The sequence below is a fragment of the Lynx rufus genome, unplaced genomic scaffold, assembly GCF_022079265.1.
Source record: "Lynx rufus isolate CCGP_SWC_20201006 ecotype Redwood Valley unplaced genomic scaffold, mLynRuf1.p SCAF_7, whole genome shotgun sequence".
Lineage (NCBI taxonomy): Eukaryota > Metazoa > Chordata > Mammalia > Carnivora > Felidae > Lynx > Lynx rufus.
This window is the reverse complement of record NW_025814889.1, coordinates 35,100,201-35,113,839: the sequence shown is the minus strand read 5'-3', so window position 1 is coordinate 35,113,839 and position 13,639 is coordinate 35,100,201. Positions and strand designations below refer to the sequence as shown.

At 45.0% G+C, this 13,639-nt stretch overlaps 1 protein-coding gene across 12 annotated transcripts in view; it reads left to right on the top strand.

Moving 5' to 3' along the window:
* The window catches only part of CACNA1C (calcium voltage-gated channel subunit alpha1 C), a 662,038-nt gene that overhangs the window by 564,923 nt on the left and 83,476 nt on the right, over nt 1–13,639 (top strand). For 5 of the 12 annotated variants that reach the window (XM_047065565.1, XM_047065562.1, XM_047065561.1 and 2 more), the window contains exons 19-23: nt 288–420; nt 4,610–4,739; nt 5,932–5,991; nt 10,815–10,921; nt 13,316–13,403. In XM_047065565.1, coding sequence (XP_046921521.1) covers nt 288–420; nt 4,610–4,739; nt 5,932–5,991; nt 10,815–10,921; nt 13,316–13,403 — 518 coding nt within the window. Of the gene's footprint in view, nt 1–287; nt 421–4,609; nt 4,740–5,931; nt 5,992–6,132; nt 6,193–10,814; nt 10,922–13,315; nt 13,404–13,639 lie in introns of all 12 variants that reach the window. The other 7 variants (XM_047065566.1, XM_047065559.1, XM_047065563.1 and 4 more) reach the window with 2 other exon arrangements.

The following is a 13,639-nucleotide window of genomic DNA, read 5'->3' as shown; positions in this document are numbered from 1 at the left end:
GGGATGTGGGAATTTCAGTTTAAAAACCAGGACAGTCCTTGACATGAACTAGCCACCTTACTTACAACCCCCTTTGTCATGTGCTGCCAGAAAAGTCTCTCTAACAAAGATTCTAGCAGTGCTCACAGGGAGAGAGCTGAATGTCTTTGTTGATACCCTTCATTTTCAGAGATGCAAATGATGTCTTGATTCTGGTTGGTAGGAAGCTATCTGGAAGTAGGCAGCATAGTGGTAAAAACCTAGTGGGAGTAGTGGAGTTATTTAGAATGGTGCTTTTTTTCTTACAGGAGAAGACGATGAAGAGGAGCCTGAGATGCCTGTGGGCCCCCGCCCACGACCACTCTCTGAGCTGCACCTTAAGGAAAAGGCAGTGCCCATGCCAGAAGCCAGTGCATTTTTCATCTTCAGCCCCAACAACAGGTATGCAAGAATGGTGGGGAAGGTGGGACTCTACTCTCTCCATGCTACAAGCACAACAGATGCTAACATCCTCCAGCCTCTGAGTGGAGCCTGGGACTCTCCCAACCCCCCACAACTTGTGCAAACAGGCACTGATTTAGGGAAAAGTATCCTATATTCCAAATCAGAAGACTTGGGTCTGTTTTTCCCTCCATTTTTTGACACATGTAAACTCTATTTCTACACTTTTGGTGATTACCCTTGGTAATTTACTAAGTCTATTTAACTTAAAATCTGAAGTTAAGCAGTATCCTACACCTCCTCCTGCAAAATAGAAAGAGCTTATACTGTTTTAACTTCTCTCAGCCCTCCTACCTTACATGTTATTAATTAGTATTTTAGTCCTGTCCTTTATTTTTAACTTCACAAGTTAGACATTATTATCATTTTCATTATTATTATATAGACCAATGTATACTTGGATTTTCATACAACTTCCCATTTTACTCATTCACCATTTTTTCATGTATCTCAGTCCACCCTTCTGTAATCATTTTCTTCCTAAAGCACATTCTTTAGAAGCCCCTAGTGTTTCTTTTTGTCGTTGTTGTTTTTGTTTATGTTTTTATTTATTTTTTTACTATGAAATTTATTGTCAAATTGGTTTCCATACAACACCCAGTGCTCACCCCAGCAGGTGCCCTCCTCAATACCCATCACCCACCATCCCCTCCCTCCCACCCCTCATCAACCCTCAGTTTGTTCTCAGTTTTTTAAGAGTCTCTTATGATTTGGCTTCCTCCCTCTGTAACTTTTTTTTTCCTTCCCCTTCTCCATGGTCTTCTGTTAAGTTTCTAGGATCCACATAAGAGTGAAAACATATGGTATCTGTCTTTTTCTGTATGGCTTATTTCACTTAGCATAACACTCTCCAGTTCCATCCATGTTGCTACAAAAGGCCATATTTCATTCTTTCTCATTGCCACATAGTATTCCATTGTGTATATAAACCACAATTTCTTTATCCATTCATCGGTTGATGGACATTTAGGCTCTTTCCATAATTTGGCGATTGTTGAAAGTGCTGCTATAAACATTGGGGTACAGTGCCCCTATGCATCAGCACCCCTGTATCCCTTGGGTAAATTCCTAGCAGTGCTATTGCTGGGTCATAGGATAGATCTATTTTTAATTTTTTGAGGAACCTCCACACTGTTTTCCAGAGTGGCTGCACCAGTTTGCATTCCCACCAACAATGCAAGAGGGTTCCTGTTTCTCCACATCCTTGCCAGCATCTATAGTCTCCTGATTTGTTCATTTTAGCCACTCTGACTGGCATGAGGTGGTATCTGATGTGGTTTTGGTTTGTATTTCCCTGATGAGGAGCGACGTTGAGCATCTTTTCATGTGCCTGTTGGCCATCTGGATGTCTTCTTTAGAGAAGTGTCTATTCATGTTTTCTGCCATTTCTTCACTGGATTATTTGTTTTTCAGGTGTGGAGTTTGGTGAGTTTTTATAGGTTTTGTATACTAGCCCTTTGTCCAATATGTCATTTGCAGATATCTTTTCCCATTCCATTGGTTGCCTTTTAGTTTTATTGTTTCCTTTGCAATGCAGAAGCTTTTTATCTTGAGGGGGTCCCAATAGTTAATTTTTGCTTTTATTTCTCTTGCCTTTGGAGACAGGTTGAGTAAGAAGTTGCTGCAGCTGAGGTCAAACAGGTTGTTGCCTGTTTTCTCTTCTAGGGTTTTGATGGTTTCCTGTCTCACATTTAGGTCTTTCACCCATTTTGAGTTTGTTTTTGTGTATGGTGTAAGAAAGTGGTCCAGTTTCATTCTTCTACATGTTGCTGTCCAGTTCTTCCAGCACCATTTGCTAAAGAGACTGTCTTTATTCCATTGGATACTCTTTCCTGCTTTGTCAAAGATTAGTTGGGCATGTATTTGTAGGTCCAGTTCTGGGTTCTCTATTCTATTCCATTGGTCTATGTGTCTGTTTTTGTGCCAATACCATGCTGTCTTGATGATTACAGCTTTGTAGTAGAGGCTAATGTCTGGGATTGTGATGCCTCCCACTTTGGTCTTCTTCAATATTACTTTGGCTATTCGAGGTCTTTTGTGGTTCCATACAAATTTTAGGATTGCTTGTTCTAGCTTTGAGAAGAATGCTGGTGCAATTTTGATTGGGATTGTATTGAATGTGTAGATAGCTTTGGGTAGTATTGACCCAAAGCCCCTAGTGTTTCTTTATGTAAACTCATTTGACCTGTTTATCTCTTGTTCTTATTTTCATTTCTTGTTCTTGAAAGATAGTTTTGCTGTGTACACAATGTTAGGTTGACAGGATTTGTCTTTTAATATATCAAAGGTATTATTACACTGTATTTTTCCTACTATCATTCCTTTGTAGATAATCTTCCCCTTATCTCTAGCTGTTTTGAATATCTTATGTTCCCTTTGGTATTGTATAGATATACTACCATGTGTCTAGATATGGATTTCTGGCCATTAATACTGCTTGGAATGTTATCGATTTATATTTTTCTCTAATTGTCAAAAAAACATTAAAAATTAGAATGAGAATTGCTAATTCTTGCAAAATTGCAGCCATAATCTCTTTCTGTTCTTTCCTTCTAGCATTCCAAGTAGACATATGTTAAACCTTCTCATTCTGTCCTCCTACGTCTTAATGTGTCTTATAAATCTTTCACCTCATTATCTCTTTTAGTATTCAGGGTAGTTTTCTCAGTTATATCTTCCAATTTCTTAATTCTCTCTTTAACTTTGTCTACGTTACTGTTTAAACCAGTTTTTATATCGACTTATTTTTTTTTTTCATTTCAAACAGTTCCATTTGCAGCTTGATTTTCTAGAACCATCTGTCTATATCTAATACTTCTATTGATTCCTCAACTTTGTGATCAAGTCCTTTATTCTGTTAAATATTTCAAATATAGTTGTTACATTCTCTATCTGATATGTTCAGTATACACAGTCTTTGGGAGGGCGTTCTAAATCATTTATTTGTTGTTTCTTCTGATTTCTCATCTTAGAAGTTCATCCTCTTATGTGCATAATGATTTTTGATTGTGACCTCAGTACTTCATCAGATTCTTGTGGACCTAAATTAATATTGGGAAGCTTTCTTCCAGAGGCTTCTTAAGAGTGTTGGCTTAGCCTAAAGTCCCAAGCTTCAGTGCCCTACCTTAAGACTGGCTTGAAATGCAGTTTCCCCATAGCAGTGCTACTACTAGCATCTATTCTCAGGCAACTCTGCCCTTCCTGGATACCTATCACACAGACCCTGGCTCAGTGGATTTGCTTATTTGTTTGAAAAGGATAATCAATGCAGACCTTCTAACTCTAATGAAGCCAGAATTGTCTCATAGAGTTTGCCCTTTCCAAGATTTTTTGCTTCTGCAGCAGTGGGGTCTCTCAGAGCACTACAATGTTGTGAGAAGAAGTCTGAAAGCCTGGATTCAAGCCCTGAACACTGCACCCCCTCCACACACAACACTCTGCAAATTGTCTTTCTGGGCCAGCCTCTCCTTCCAGGGTTTCAGCGTTTTTACCTATAAAATGAAGATAATAACACCCATATCCCCTTCCTGAGCTGCCAGGATGAGATAGTATATAAGACACACTTGACATTCAAGGATTTAGCCTTTGTGGTACTACCAATGAGTGCCCAGAAAGTGTGGAATTGAATTGCATGCCTTGGAGCTATTACACAGGAGCATATTGCCTAGCCAGAGAGTAGGCTTAGCCAGCCTTTCAGCATCGACTCTGGGTGGGATCTGTTGTTCCCTATATATAAAAATATGAAGGAGATCTTATAAAATGATTTAATGATGGGGAAAAAGAAGTCCCCCCAAAAAAGCCAGTTGTTAATGTCAGAGCAGTATATGAAAATATTGGGATTCCCGAAGGTCTCAGATGTAACCCTCCAAAATGTCAAAAGCTTACTGCCTGTGACAGTGCTTTATAGCTGCAAAGTTCTATACAGATGTGCCTCACACTGAGGGTGTAGAGGGGGGTGGGATGTGATTGTCACTACCCTCAGCAGTAAGACCTCAGGTTGAAGAGCCCACTCCCAAACTAACAAGCACCTTTCATAAGCTGAAAGAAGGAGTTGAGCTCCGGCGACCCAGGAGCTGCTTCTCTGACCTTTCTGACATACTTCGGTCCTTCTTTCCTCCTCCCCACACAGATTTCGCCTCCAGTGCCACCGCATTGTCAATGACACGATCTTCACCAACCTGATCCTCTTCTTCATTCTGCTCAGCAGCATTTCCCTGGCAGCTGAGGACCCTGTCCAGCACACCTCCTTCAGGAACCATGTATGCATTCCCTTTTGTCCCCTGCACCTCTTCTTCCCAAGGATGGGACTGGGCCCAGAGCTCTGTTGCCAACCTCAATCAGGACCCCAGTTCCAAATACTATAATCAGATGCACAATAAACATTTCTTTAAGAGATTAGGGCTTTGGTAGAAACCATCATAAATGAATAAGAGAACCTGTACCCATATGCCTCAGGCTGGCCTGATTGGCAAAATTCGGGACCCTCATTGCCCTATGGATGTATCCCTGGTTCCCTATGTACTTAGTAAAAAGTAGCCTCTGACTTCCTGCCTTGCTCCCAATAAACTCTAACTGGTCCTAATCACCAAGCAGATAGGGGGAGCATTGGCAAATAGGTGCCAAAGATGAGGCTGACCTTATACAAAAGAGAGCTTCAGTGACCTTCTGTAGAGTAGAAAACTAAATTTAGAGACCCACCCAAGGCTCTGGTAAACAATATTAAAGGCTAGAGTAAGAACTGCGCTATCTCAAAACCTGAAGACTTTGTCAAATCCCAACCAGATGGACGTGAAGAGAAGAGTCCACCAACCTAAAGTCATACTCATGCCAAACCACTTGGTGGTCCTGCAGCCTGCTTGGTCCAGAGTTTTCTTAAAAAGGTGTTGGCCCTAGCTCTGATCCATCACCTGAGATATAACAGAGCGTGAACCACGTAGCCTGCCCCCAGCCTCGGCAGTCCTCACATTGAGGATCTTCCTTCCTATGCCCCAAAGAACACAACACCAGTATTTCCACCAACATGAGAAGCCAGCTGAGTCACACCAAAGTGAGTTAAGTATTTTGCATTTTCCTGCAATAAAAAGAAAACCCCACTCTCTGTCCTTTTGACAAGCATCCCAGTGGTCTGATTTGGGTTTGTAAGTAAATTGGATTAATGAGAAACGCACCCAACCAAATGCTGCCCAGACCCAGGACCCTGGAAGCTCCCCTCACATGTCTGGGGACTTCGTGTGAAGCCACTAAGCTGCCTGAGGCCAGCCCCACTTCAGGATCCAATGCTGTGTATATGCTACTCATCTCCTGTCTGTCTCCACATGGAAAAGCTCACATGACATGTAGTGTGGTTCTGAAGAGTGACTCCTTTTCTGGTGAATGTCCGCTGACCTCTCCTTCCATCCTGCTTCTCTCCCTTCCCACCCCATTCCCACCCTGTTTCTTTTTGTTTTGCAGATTCTGTTTTATTTTGACATTGTTTTCACTACCATTTTCACCATTGAAATTGCTCTGAAGGTAAAGCCCTAATGCCTCTCCCCATCCTGTCCTCCGTGAGCCTCCACTAGCTCTCTGCTGCTGTCTGGCGCTAACACACATGTTTCTGTTGGTGTCGAGTTCACTCTCAGAGCCACTAATCCAATTGTGCTTATTTTTCAGATCCTAGGCAATGCAGACTATGTCTTCACTAGTATCTTTACATTAGAAATTATCCTTAAGGTAATGCAATCTGAGCAATGCACTCTCTGCCTATTTCTCTATATCTGCTGTCTCTTTTCTCTCTTGTTTCTTTCACTCTCTCTTTTTTACTCTCAAGCATGAAATTTGATGAATTAGTGCCCCTCACTTTGTGCCCCTCACTTTGTGCCCCTCACTTTGCTCAGGCTCAGAAGCTAGAAGAAACCCACTGCCACTGCTGTGCCTCCTCTCAGCCTGGAAGGCTGGAAGGCTCACAGTGTCAACACTGATGATGTCCTGTCACCAGGTCTGGCACTGTGCCAATGCGTGTTGTGCCCCACCACCCGCACACACCCTACCTCCGGGTCATTGATGACTGACCCCTGCTTAGAACTCCCCCTCCCTCCTCCTCCCCAGAGGAGATGCTGCACAAACTCCAAGAGTGGAAAAGCTCATGGGGCATGGGAAATCACTTTGTCCATGCCCTTGGACAGCCTTGGTCAACACCTTCCTCCATACAAGTGGCAGGTGCCAAGGCTAGGCTCCAGATGGGCCTGGGTGATAGGAATCATGGGCCTAATTAATGCAAGATTTGGGGCCAGTCTTCCATTGGGGGCTTTCAACAGACAACTGTAGATTACTTGAGTCCTCAGTTTCCTGTTGAAAAGCCTTGTTACGATGCCCCTTGCCCTAAGCATGAAAGAAGAACCAGGTCCCAAGCCCCAGTCCTGAGAGCACATGGAGCTGGCCCGACCTGTGACTGGTGGCCCCAGGTGCTGCTGACCCCTGATGGCAGAACTTCTACAGACTTACCCCATCGGTAGAACCCACCTCTGAAAGCACTGGGATGAGAGAGATTGCTTTCTTTTTTTTTTTTTTTTTTTTAATTTTTTTTTCAACGTTTATTTATTTTTGGGACAGAGAGAGACAGAACATGAACGGGCGAGGGGCAGAGAGACAGGGAGACACAGAAACGGAAACAGGCTCCAGGCTCTGAGCCATCAGCCCAGAGCCCGACGCGGGGCTCGAACTCACGGACCGCGAGATCGTGACCTGGCTGAAGTCGGACGCTTAACCGACTGCGCCACCCAGGCGCCCTAAGAGAGATTGCTTTCTAAGTTTTATTTTATTACTTCTATTAATTTATAATTAATATATTATTTATATTTATTTTATTATTATTTCTAAGTTTTTCCAGTATACATCTGAGCCTCTAAAACAATGTATTGCCAAACCACTCCATCTGAGACTCAGGATGTGAGTTCTGAGACCCAGGAAAAGTACATTTCAGCATTTGCTTTCTTCTCATTTACCTGAACAGGAGGGTTGTAGGCTCTAAAACATATCCTTCAGCTTGGTGTCTTCTTCCTGGGAGACTCATCTGGGACTCCTCCTCCCAAGGAGTCCAGGCTCCCTCTCCCCCTCCCTGGGGCTGATGCCAGCCACTGTCCACATCTGACCATGTGCCACAGCTAGCCTGCAAACCCTTCTTTTCCTGATGCAACTTCTAAGTCATGACCCAGACCTTTAATGTACATGACAGTTTTGTCACATCCAGATACAAGTTGAGTGGGGCCGTTTTGAGTGTCCACTGTGTCTGTGTCCCCAAAAGGCTGAGCTGTCCAGACCTCCAGCTTCTGTCCCTGGTTCCAGTGACCAAGGGACTTCCTCAGGTTTCCTCTTCTACTCTAGGACAGTGGATCTGACCAGGCCCCAATCCCTGGGGGTGGGAAAAGGGAACCAAAAGCTGTCTACCTGCATTGAGTTGTAGTCTGTAAAACCCCCTTTCCATGGTGAGCTGAGTTCTGGACTTCAGACTCAGGGAGGCACACAAACACCCAAAACTCTTTCCTGGTATAAGAAAAGCTCTGAGGCTTTCTCAGGACTCCTCCACAGAGCTTCCCTTATGGATTCCAGTGGTGCTGTTTATCCTTCAGGGTTGCCATGCAAACAGAAGTGAAAGATCTCTTTGCAAACATTATCATGGCAAGAGCCTTCCCTCCCTTCACCCTCTCCCTCTTCTACTCCCTTTGATGCTCAGTGTGCTTCTAAATATAAAGCCTAGTCCCCACCCCACTTCCCTGCACCTCCTTCCACTGGGCCCCTCTGCCTTGCCTGAAGGCTCAGCTTTCTACCATGGCACAGACAACAACGGTCTCATTGTCCAAGGGGCATTTAGTGTCAAGAACAGTTTAAAGACCTGGGGATATTTGGCCTTAAGAAGAAAAGGCTTGTAGGACCATGACTGTTGGCCTGAATACTGCAAAATACTGTCACATAGAGGAGGGACAAGGTGAACTGGGCCTAGCAGTAAGTACAAGTTATAGGATACATCTAGTAACTAGAAGAGCTGCCTGGGGAGGCAGTGGTCACCTGTGACTGGACAGAGCGGCTTTCCTGCCCTTCAAGTTCAGAGAGTCAGCAATCTCATGGCCACCTTTTTTTTTCCTGAGGCTGAAAATACCACGGCAATAGGCTTTTCCTATGCAATGGCTTAGAACTGTGTGGCCATTAGCAAAACGGGGTATGGAAAGGACACTTTGCACTGAGTACCTGAACCTGGCCTCTTCTGTTGTCTTAAATGGCTAGAATAATTTTCAAGTAAATTCTCATTTTTCAAGACCCAGTTGCCCTTTCTCCTAAGGCCATTCTGCTGGCCCTGCCCAGGCATGTCCCTCCCACCCCTTACACACACACACTTTTTGGAGTGCTGGTCTCATTCTAGGTCCCTGACAAATAGGACCCCAAAGTCAAAGGACAGACGTTGGCACTGTGAGCCCTACTAGTGCACCTATCCAAGGAGTGCTCTTCCCTGACCGTGGAGGGCTCTGTGATGCTCAGTAGTGTCCTCACAATATTTGAGACAAGAGTGAGGCAGGGTCGGACTCAGTGCCTTCTCTGAAACTAAAAGTGAATGGCTAGGGAAGGTGCTTGGCCTTCTGCAGGCACAGAGGCTCTGTGTTTAAGTGAATTATAGGAGCCACCCAAATCCAGTCCCTGCAGTCCTAGATCTTCACTCAAAGACAGGACAGCAAGCCCCTCCTAGATTTTCACTGAGAGACAAGACAGTAAGCTCCTCCAGATGGCAAGCCTATATTCCCCTGCAACCTTTTATATAATATACCCACTTCTAGAAACTGTTGCAGAACACAGGTGTCTGAGTCCCCTGTGACCCCCTGCAGTAGGAGATAAATGGAAAGAATTAGGTTGCAAGAGCTATTTTTGTCAGTTCCCCCTGTGTTTGCTTTTGAATTGCTCTGTGGACATGCTGCCTTGGGCATGCTCTGATTCCAAAGAGATAAACTGGACCCCAGATGACCAGGGAGCTGCTCTCAGTCTCTCAGCCACTGGCTCCAAATTGTTCCCTTTGGCTGATGCATCATGGCCCATGGCCTTTCACAACCCTTAACCTGGAAATCTGCTGGCTCTTAATTCAAATCAACAGAATTGGAAAGGCTATTTGTTGAGCATCTACAGTGACTTTATACTGAGCTCAGAGAGAGATAATAATAGCCAAGTCCTGTAACAATAATCACCATCCCATGTGCTCCCGTTTTAGTCTTCAAAGGACCTCCGTGTTGCCTTTCTATGTGTGCCTCATAAAGACAGGGAATAGTATGCCCACTTTGTAGATGGGGAAACTGAACATCCTTATATAGGAAGAATCCAGAATTCAAATCCAATCTATCTGGCCTCAAGTTTAGTTTTCTCTGATGATAGTAAGTGTTTTACCTGTAATAACTCTTTTGATGCCAATAACCCTAGAGAGTAGACATTATCATTACCCTCATTTCTCAGATGAGGAAACAGGGACATAGAAGCTAAGTAACTTGTTCCAGGCCATACAAACAAAATATGATAGAGCTGGAATTCAAACTCAGGCAGCCTGGCTCCAGAGCCTATGCTTTTAACCATGGTCCCACATTGTCCCTCTGTGTGTTCACATAGCTTGGACCTTAAAGAACATCAGTCTAAAAGGAAGATAATAGAATTGAGTTTAGAATATTTGGCATAGATCATAAACACTAATTAAGGTTAGGAAATGGAGGAATGCTAATTGCCAAATGTATTGGTAGAACTTCTCACTGGGCACTAGGATGCCCAAGACTTGGGTTTGCCCAAGACTGAAGAGTTGCCTGGGTGGTACACAGGACTTTCAGTACCAAAACAGGAATCCTGGGAAAACCAGGACAGTTGGTCACCATACTAGGTGTGTCCCACCTTTCCCCAGATGCCTAGTATCTGAATCTGGCTCTGGGGGTTGGGAGAGGAGGTTGGGAAGTTTGCATACAAAGGGAAACCTGGTCTGGGCAGTGTCAGCAAAGGGCCCCTCAGGGCCAGGATCAGGGACCTGTGATGAGGAACAGTGGAAAATGAGAGATAGATGGCAGGGCCCAATCTGAAAAGGCTTCAAATATGGAGTCTGGTGTGGTCTAGTAAGTGGAAGGAGCCACTTAACCATCCTGAGCCTGGAATTCTTTTGTGGTTATATACATGATTGCAGAATATTGTCCTTGGCCCTGCCTCTCTTTCTGCAGTCCTCTCACTGCTCTTCAGCTTGCCCTACCCAAAGGATGCTGTGGGAGGAGAGGGAGGCATGAGGGGGGTCTCTGGAGCTTGGGCAGGGACCACTCATGCTCATGTTTCTCTTTGCCTCCCTGCAGATGACTGCTTATGGGGCTTTCCTACACAAGGGCTCTTTCTGCCGGAACTACTTCAACATCTTGGACCTGCTGGTGGTCAGCGTGTCCCTCATCTCCTTTGGCATCCAGTGAGTAGGACTCCCTCAGCCAATGATGGGGCCACACAACTAGAAATGGGTGTCAGAGAGAACGATCAAGACTCTGAAGTCTTGCATGGCCACCAGTCTATGACAGGAACAAGGAGGGACCCCTGAATTGTACAACATGATGGCTTTTTGTCACATCCTCAATGGTGTGACACTTGGGGGGTATGTCCATCCAGCCAGAATATGTTTAAAATATATGGATCTCGGGGCACCTGGGTGGCGCAGTCGGTTGAGCGTCCGACTTCAGCCAGGTCACAATCTCGCGGTCCGTGAGTTCGAGCCCCGCATCAGGCTCTGGGCTGATGGCTCAGAGCCTGGAGCCTGTTTCCGATTCTGTGTCTCCCTCTCTCTCTGCCCCTCCCCCGTTCATGCTCTGTCTCTCTCTGTTCCAAAAATAAATAAACGTTGAAGAAAAAAAAATTTTAAATATATGGATCTTGGCGTGACAGGCAGGACCAGGCCCAGTTATAATGAGAGGAATGCCTCCAGGGCCTTCATATCTCCTCTACTACCTGCCCAGTGCCCTTGGCTACCCTCAGCTCCAAGGGCCCTCCATTGCCATAACCAGCCCTGATATTCCAGTCCATCTTCCCTCCCTTTCTCTCTCCAGTCAAAGCACCTGATGAGAAGAAGGGAGTGGGGGACAGAGAAAGAGAGGAATTACAGATTCTCAGTCTTGGCTGCATAGTGGAATAGACTGAATAGTTTCAGGAAAGACATTTGCCTAGATCCCTCTCCCCAATTTTTTATCTAATTGGTCTGGGCTACAGGCTCGGGCTTTAAGAATTTTAAAAGTTCTCTGGGTGACTCCACCATACAACCAAGGTTGCCAATTTGCTCAGGTTTAAAAGGATCCAATTACTAATTTCTCCCAAGTTCTATCTGCTGATAACATTAACTCTGCCTTCAACTTAAAAGCCCTTTCACATGCACAATCTTCTACTGTCCTCACAAAAAAAGCTGCAGGCAGGGCAGGGACTGTTACCACCATTTTATAGATAGGAAGACTGAGGTTCGGGGCATGAGATGTGTCCAAGGTCATACCAATGGCAGAGGAAAGGGGTCCTGGGTGTCCTTTCCCAAGGGTGTTTTCATGGTAAGCCTAGAAAGAGCAGACATGGGAGGAACAGGAGTGAGACACTTTCTGTGATCATCTGTTATCATCTCTGTGATCATCTTAGCTGTCTGCTGGGAGCCTACAGGTCTAGATTCTAATCCCAGCACTACCACTAAACTACTATTTAACCTTGAACCAAGAACCACCCCCCCTTTAGTCTGTGCTTTCTGCACCTAACCTTAAAATCCCTTCCATTGCCATTCAGTACAAACAGACTCCCTCCCTGAGATACTTGGATAACTAGGAATGCCCTTTGAATCCTTTCAGATAAAAGAACCATGAACCAGAGAAATCAGATCTACCAGCTCCCTCCTGAGCACATTATCCTAACCTCATGCTGATGTGTCATACATTTTTTAGGTCCCAAAGTGTGTACAAGGCTCTCTGAAAGACTGTGAGGATATCTTAAGCAAATGGGTAGTGTGTGAGGGTTGAGATAGAGACCACCTGGATAGATGAATAACTCCAGAAACCATGCAGGCTTCCTGCCGAGGGGCTTGTGGGGAGAACTGCACCTTAGTGCCTCATTTCCACTAGGGAACAGCAAAATCCGAGGCTCCCAGAAATCCTGGCCAAGCCCTAGCATCCAGGCATGTGTAACCTGCTGTGTAGAATCCATTCCTTCAAGTCCTGAGTGTGTTATGAACGGGTGGTTTTATATACACCTGTAATGGGCAACTGCCTGGAGAACACCAGAATAGCTCCTCCATCACCTCCAGCCAACAAGGCCTGAAGCTCCACCATCTGTATAACATTTCTTCGAGATCGGTGATGTCTTCATGAGACATAATAATAAAAGCTACCATTTATTCGGTTCATAATATGCACCAAGCACACTGCAAATGATGCAGATACTGTTTCCTCATTTAATCCCTGCAACAACTTATGAGGTCCACTTTACAGATGAAAAAGTTAGGGAATTTATCTTCTGTGAATTGACTGTTAAGTGACAGAGCTGGGGTTCTCTTTTCTTTACTAAAGCTCCCCTGAGTAACACATTATATTGCTAATGACTTCTGGTAAATTGCTTTTCATATTATTTACACACCAACAGGAAGTCCCAGGGTCACTGGCAAGTTCCAGGCTCTTCTAGGATGGTAGATGGGAGTAGAGAATTGTCCCAGGATAAGAAAGTCCTCAAAACAGACTTTACACTTTCTCAAGTTTGCCTGGGGTCAGCCTGTCAGGACACCCCCTCACATTATTTCCTGCTCCACCACAACAGGAGCTTACTCCCCTGCCCTGTTTCTCTCTCCCAGGTCCAGTGCAATTAATGTGGTGAAGATCTTGCGAGTTCTGCGAGTCCTCAGGCCCCTGAGGGCCATCAACAGGGCCAAGGGGCTAAAGGTGAGAAGGGTGGGCCTAGGTGAGGAGCCATCAGCAGAGCAAGCATCAACCCAGCTGTGGACTGGGGGGGATATAAGTGAGGCAGGGGGGTGGGGGTGGAGGGCTGGACAGAGGAGAAATGGCCGGAGCAAATGGCTGCTGTGTTAGAGCCTGGACTCTCCAGCCTGTACTTCTAGTCTCACTTCAGGGTAAAGAGAACAAGGATAGGCAACTGTTCAAAATCAGAACTTCTAGGG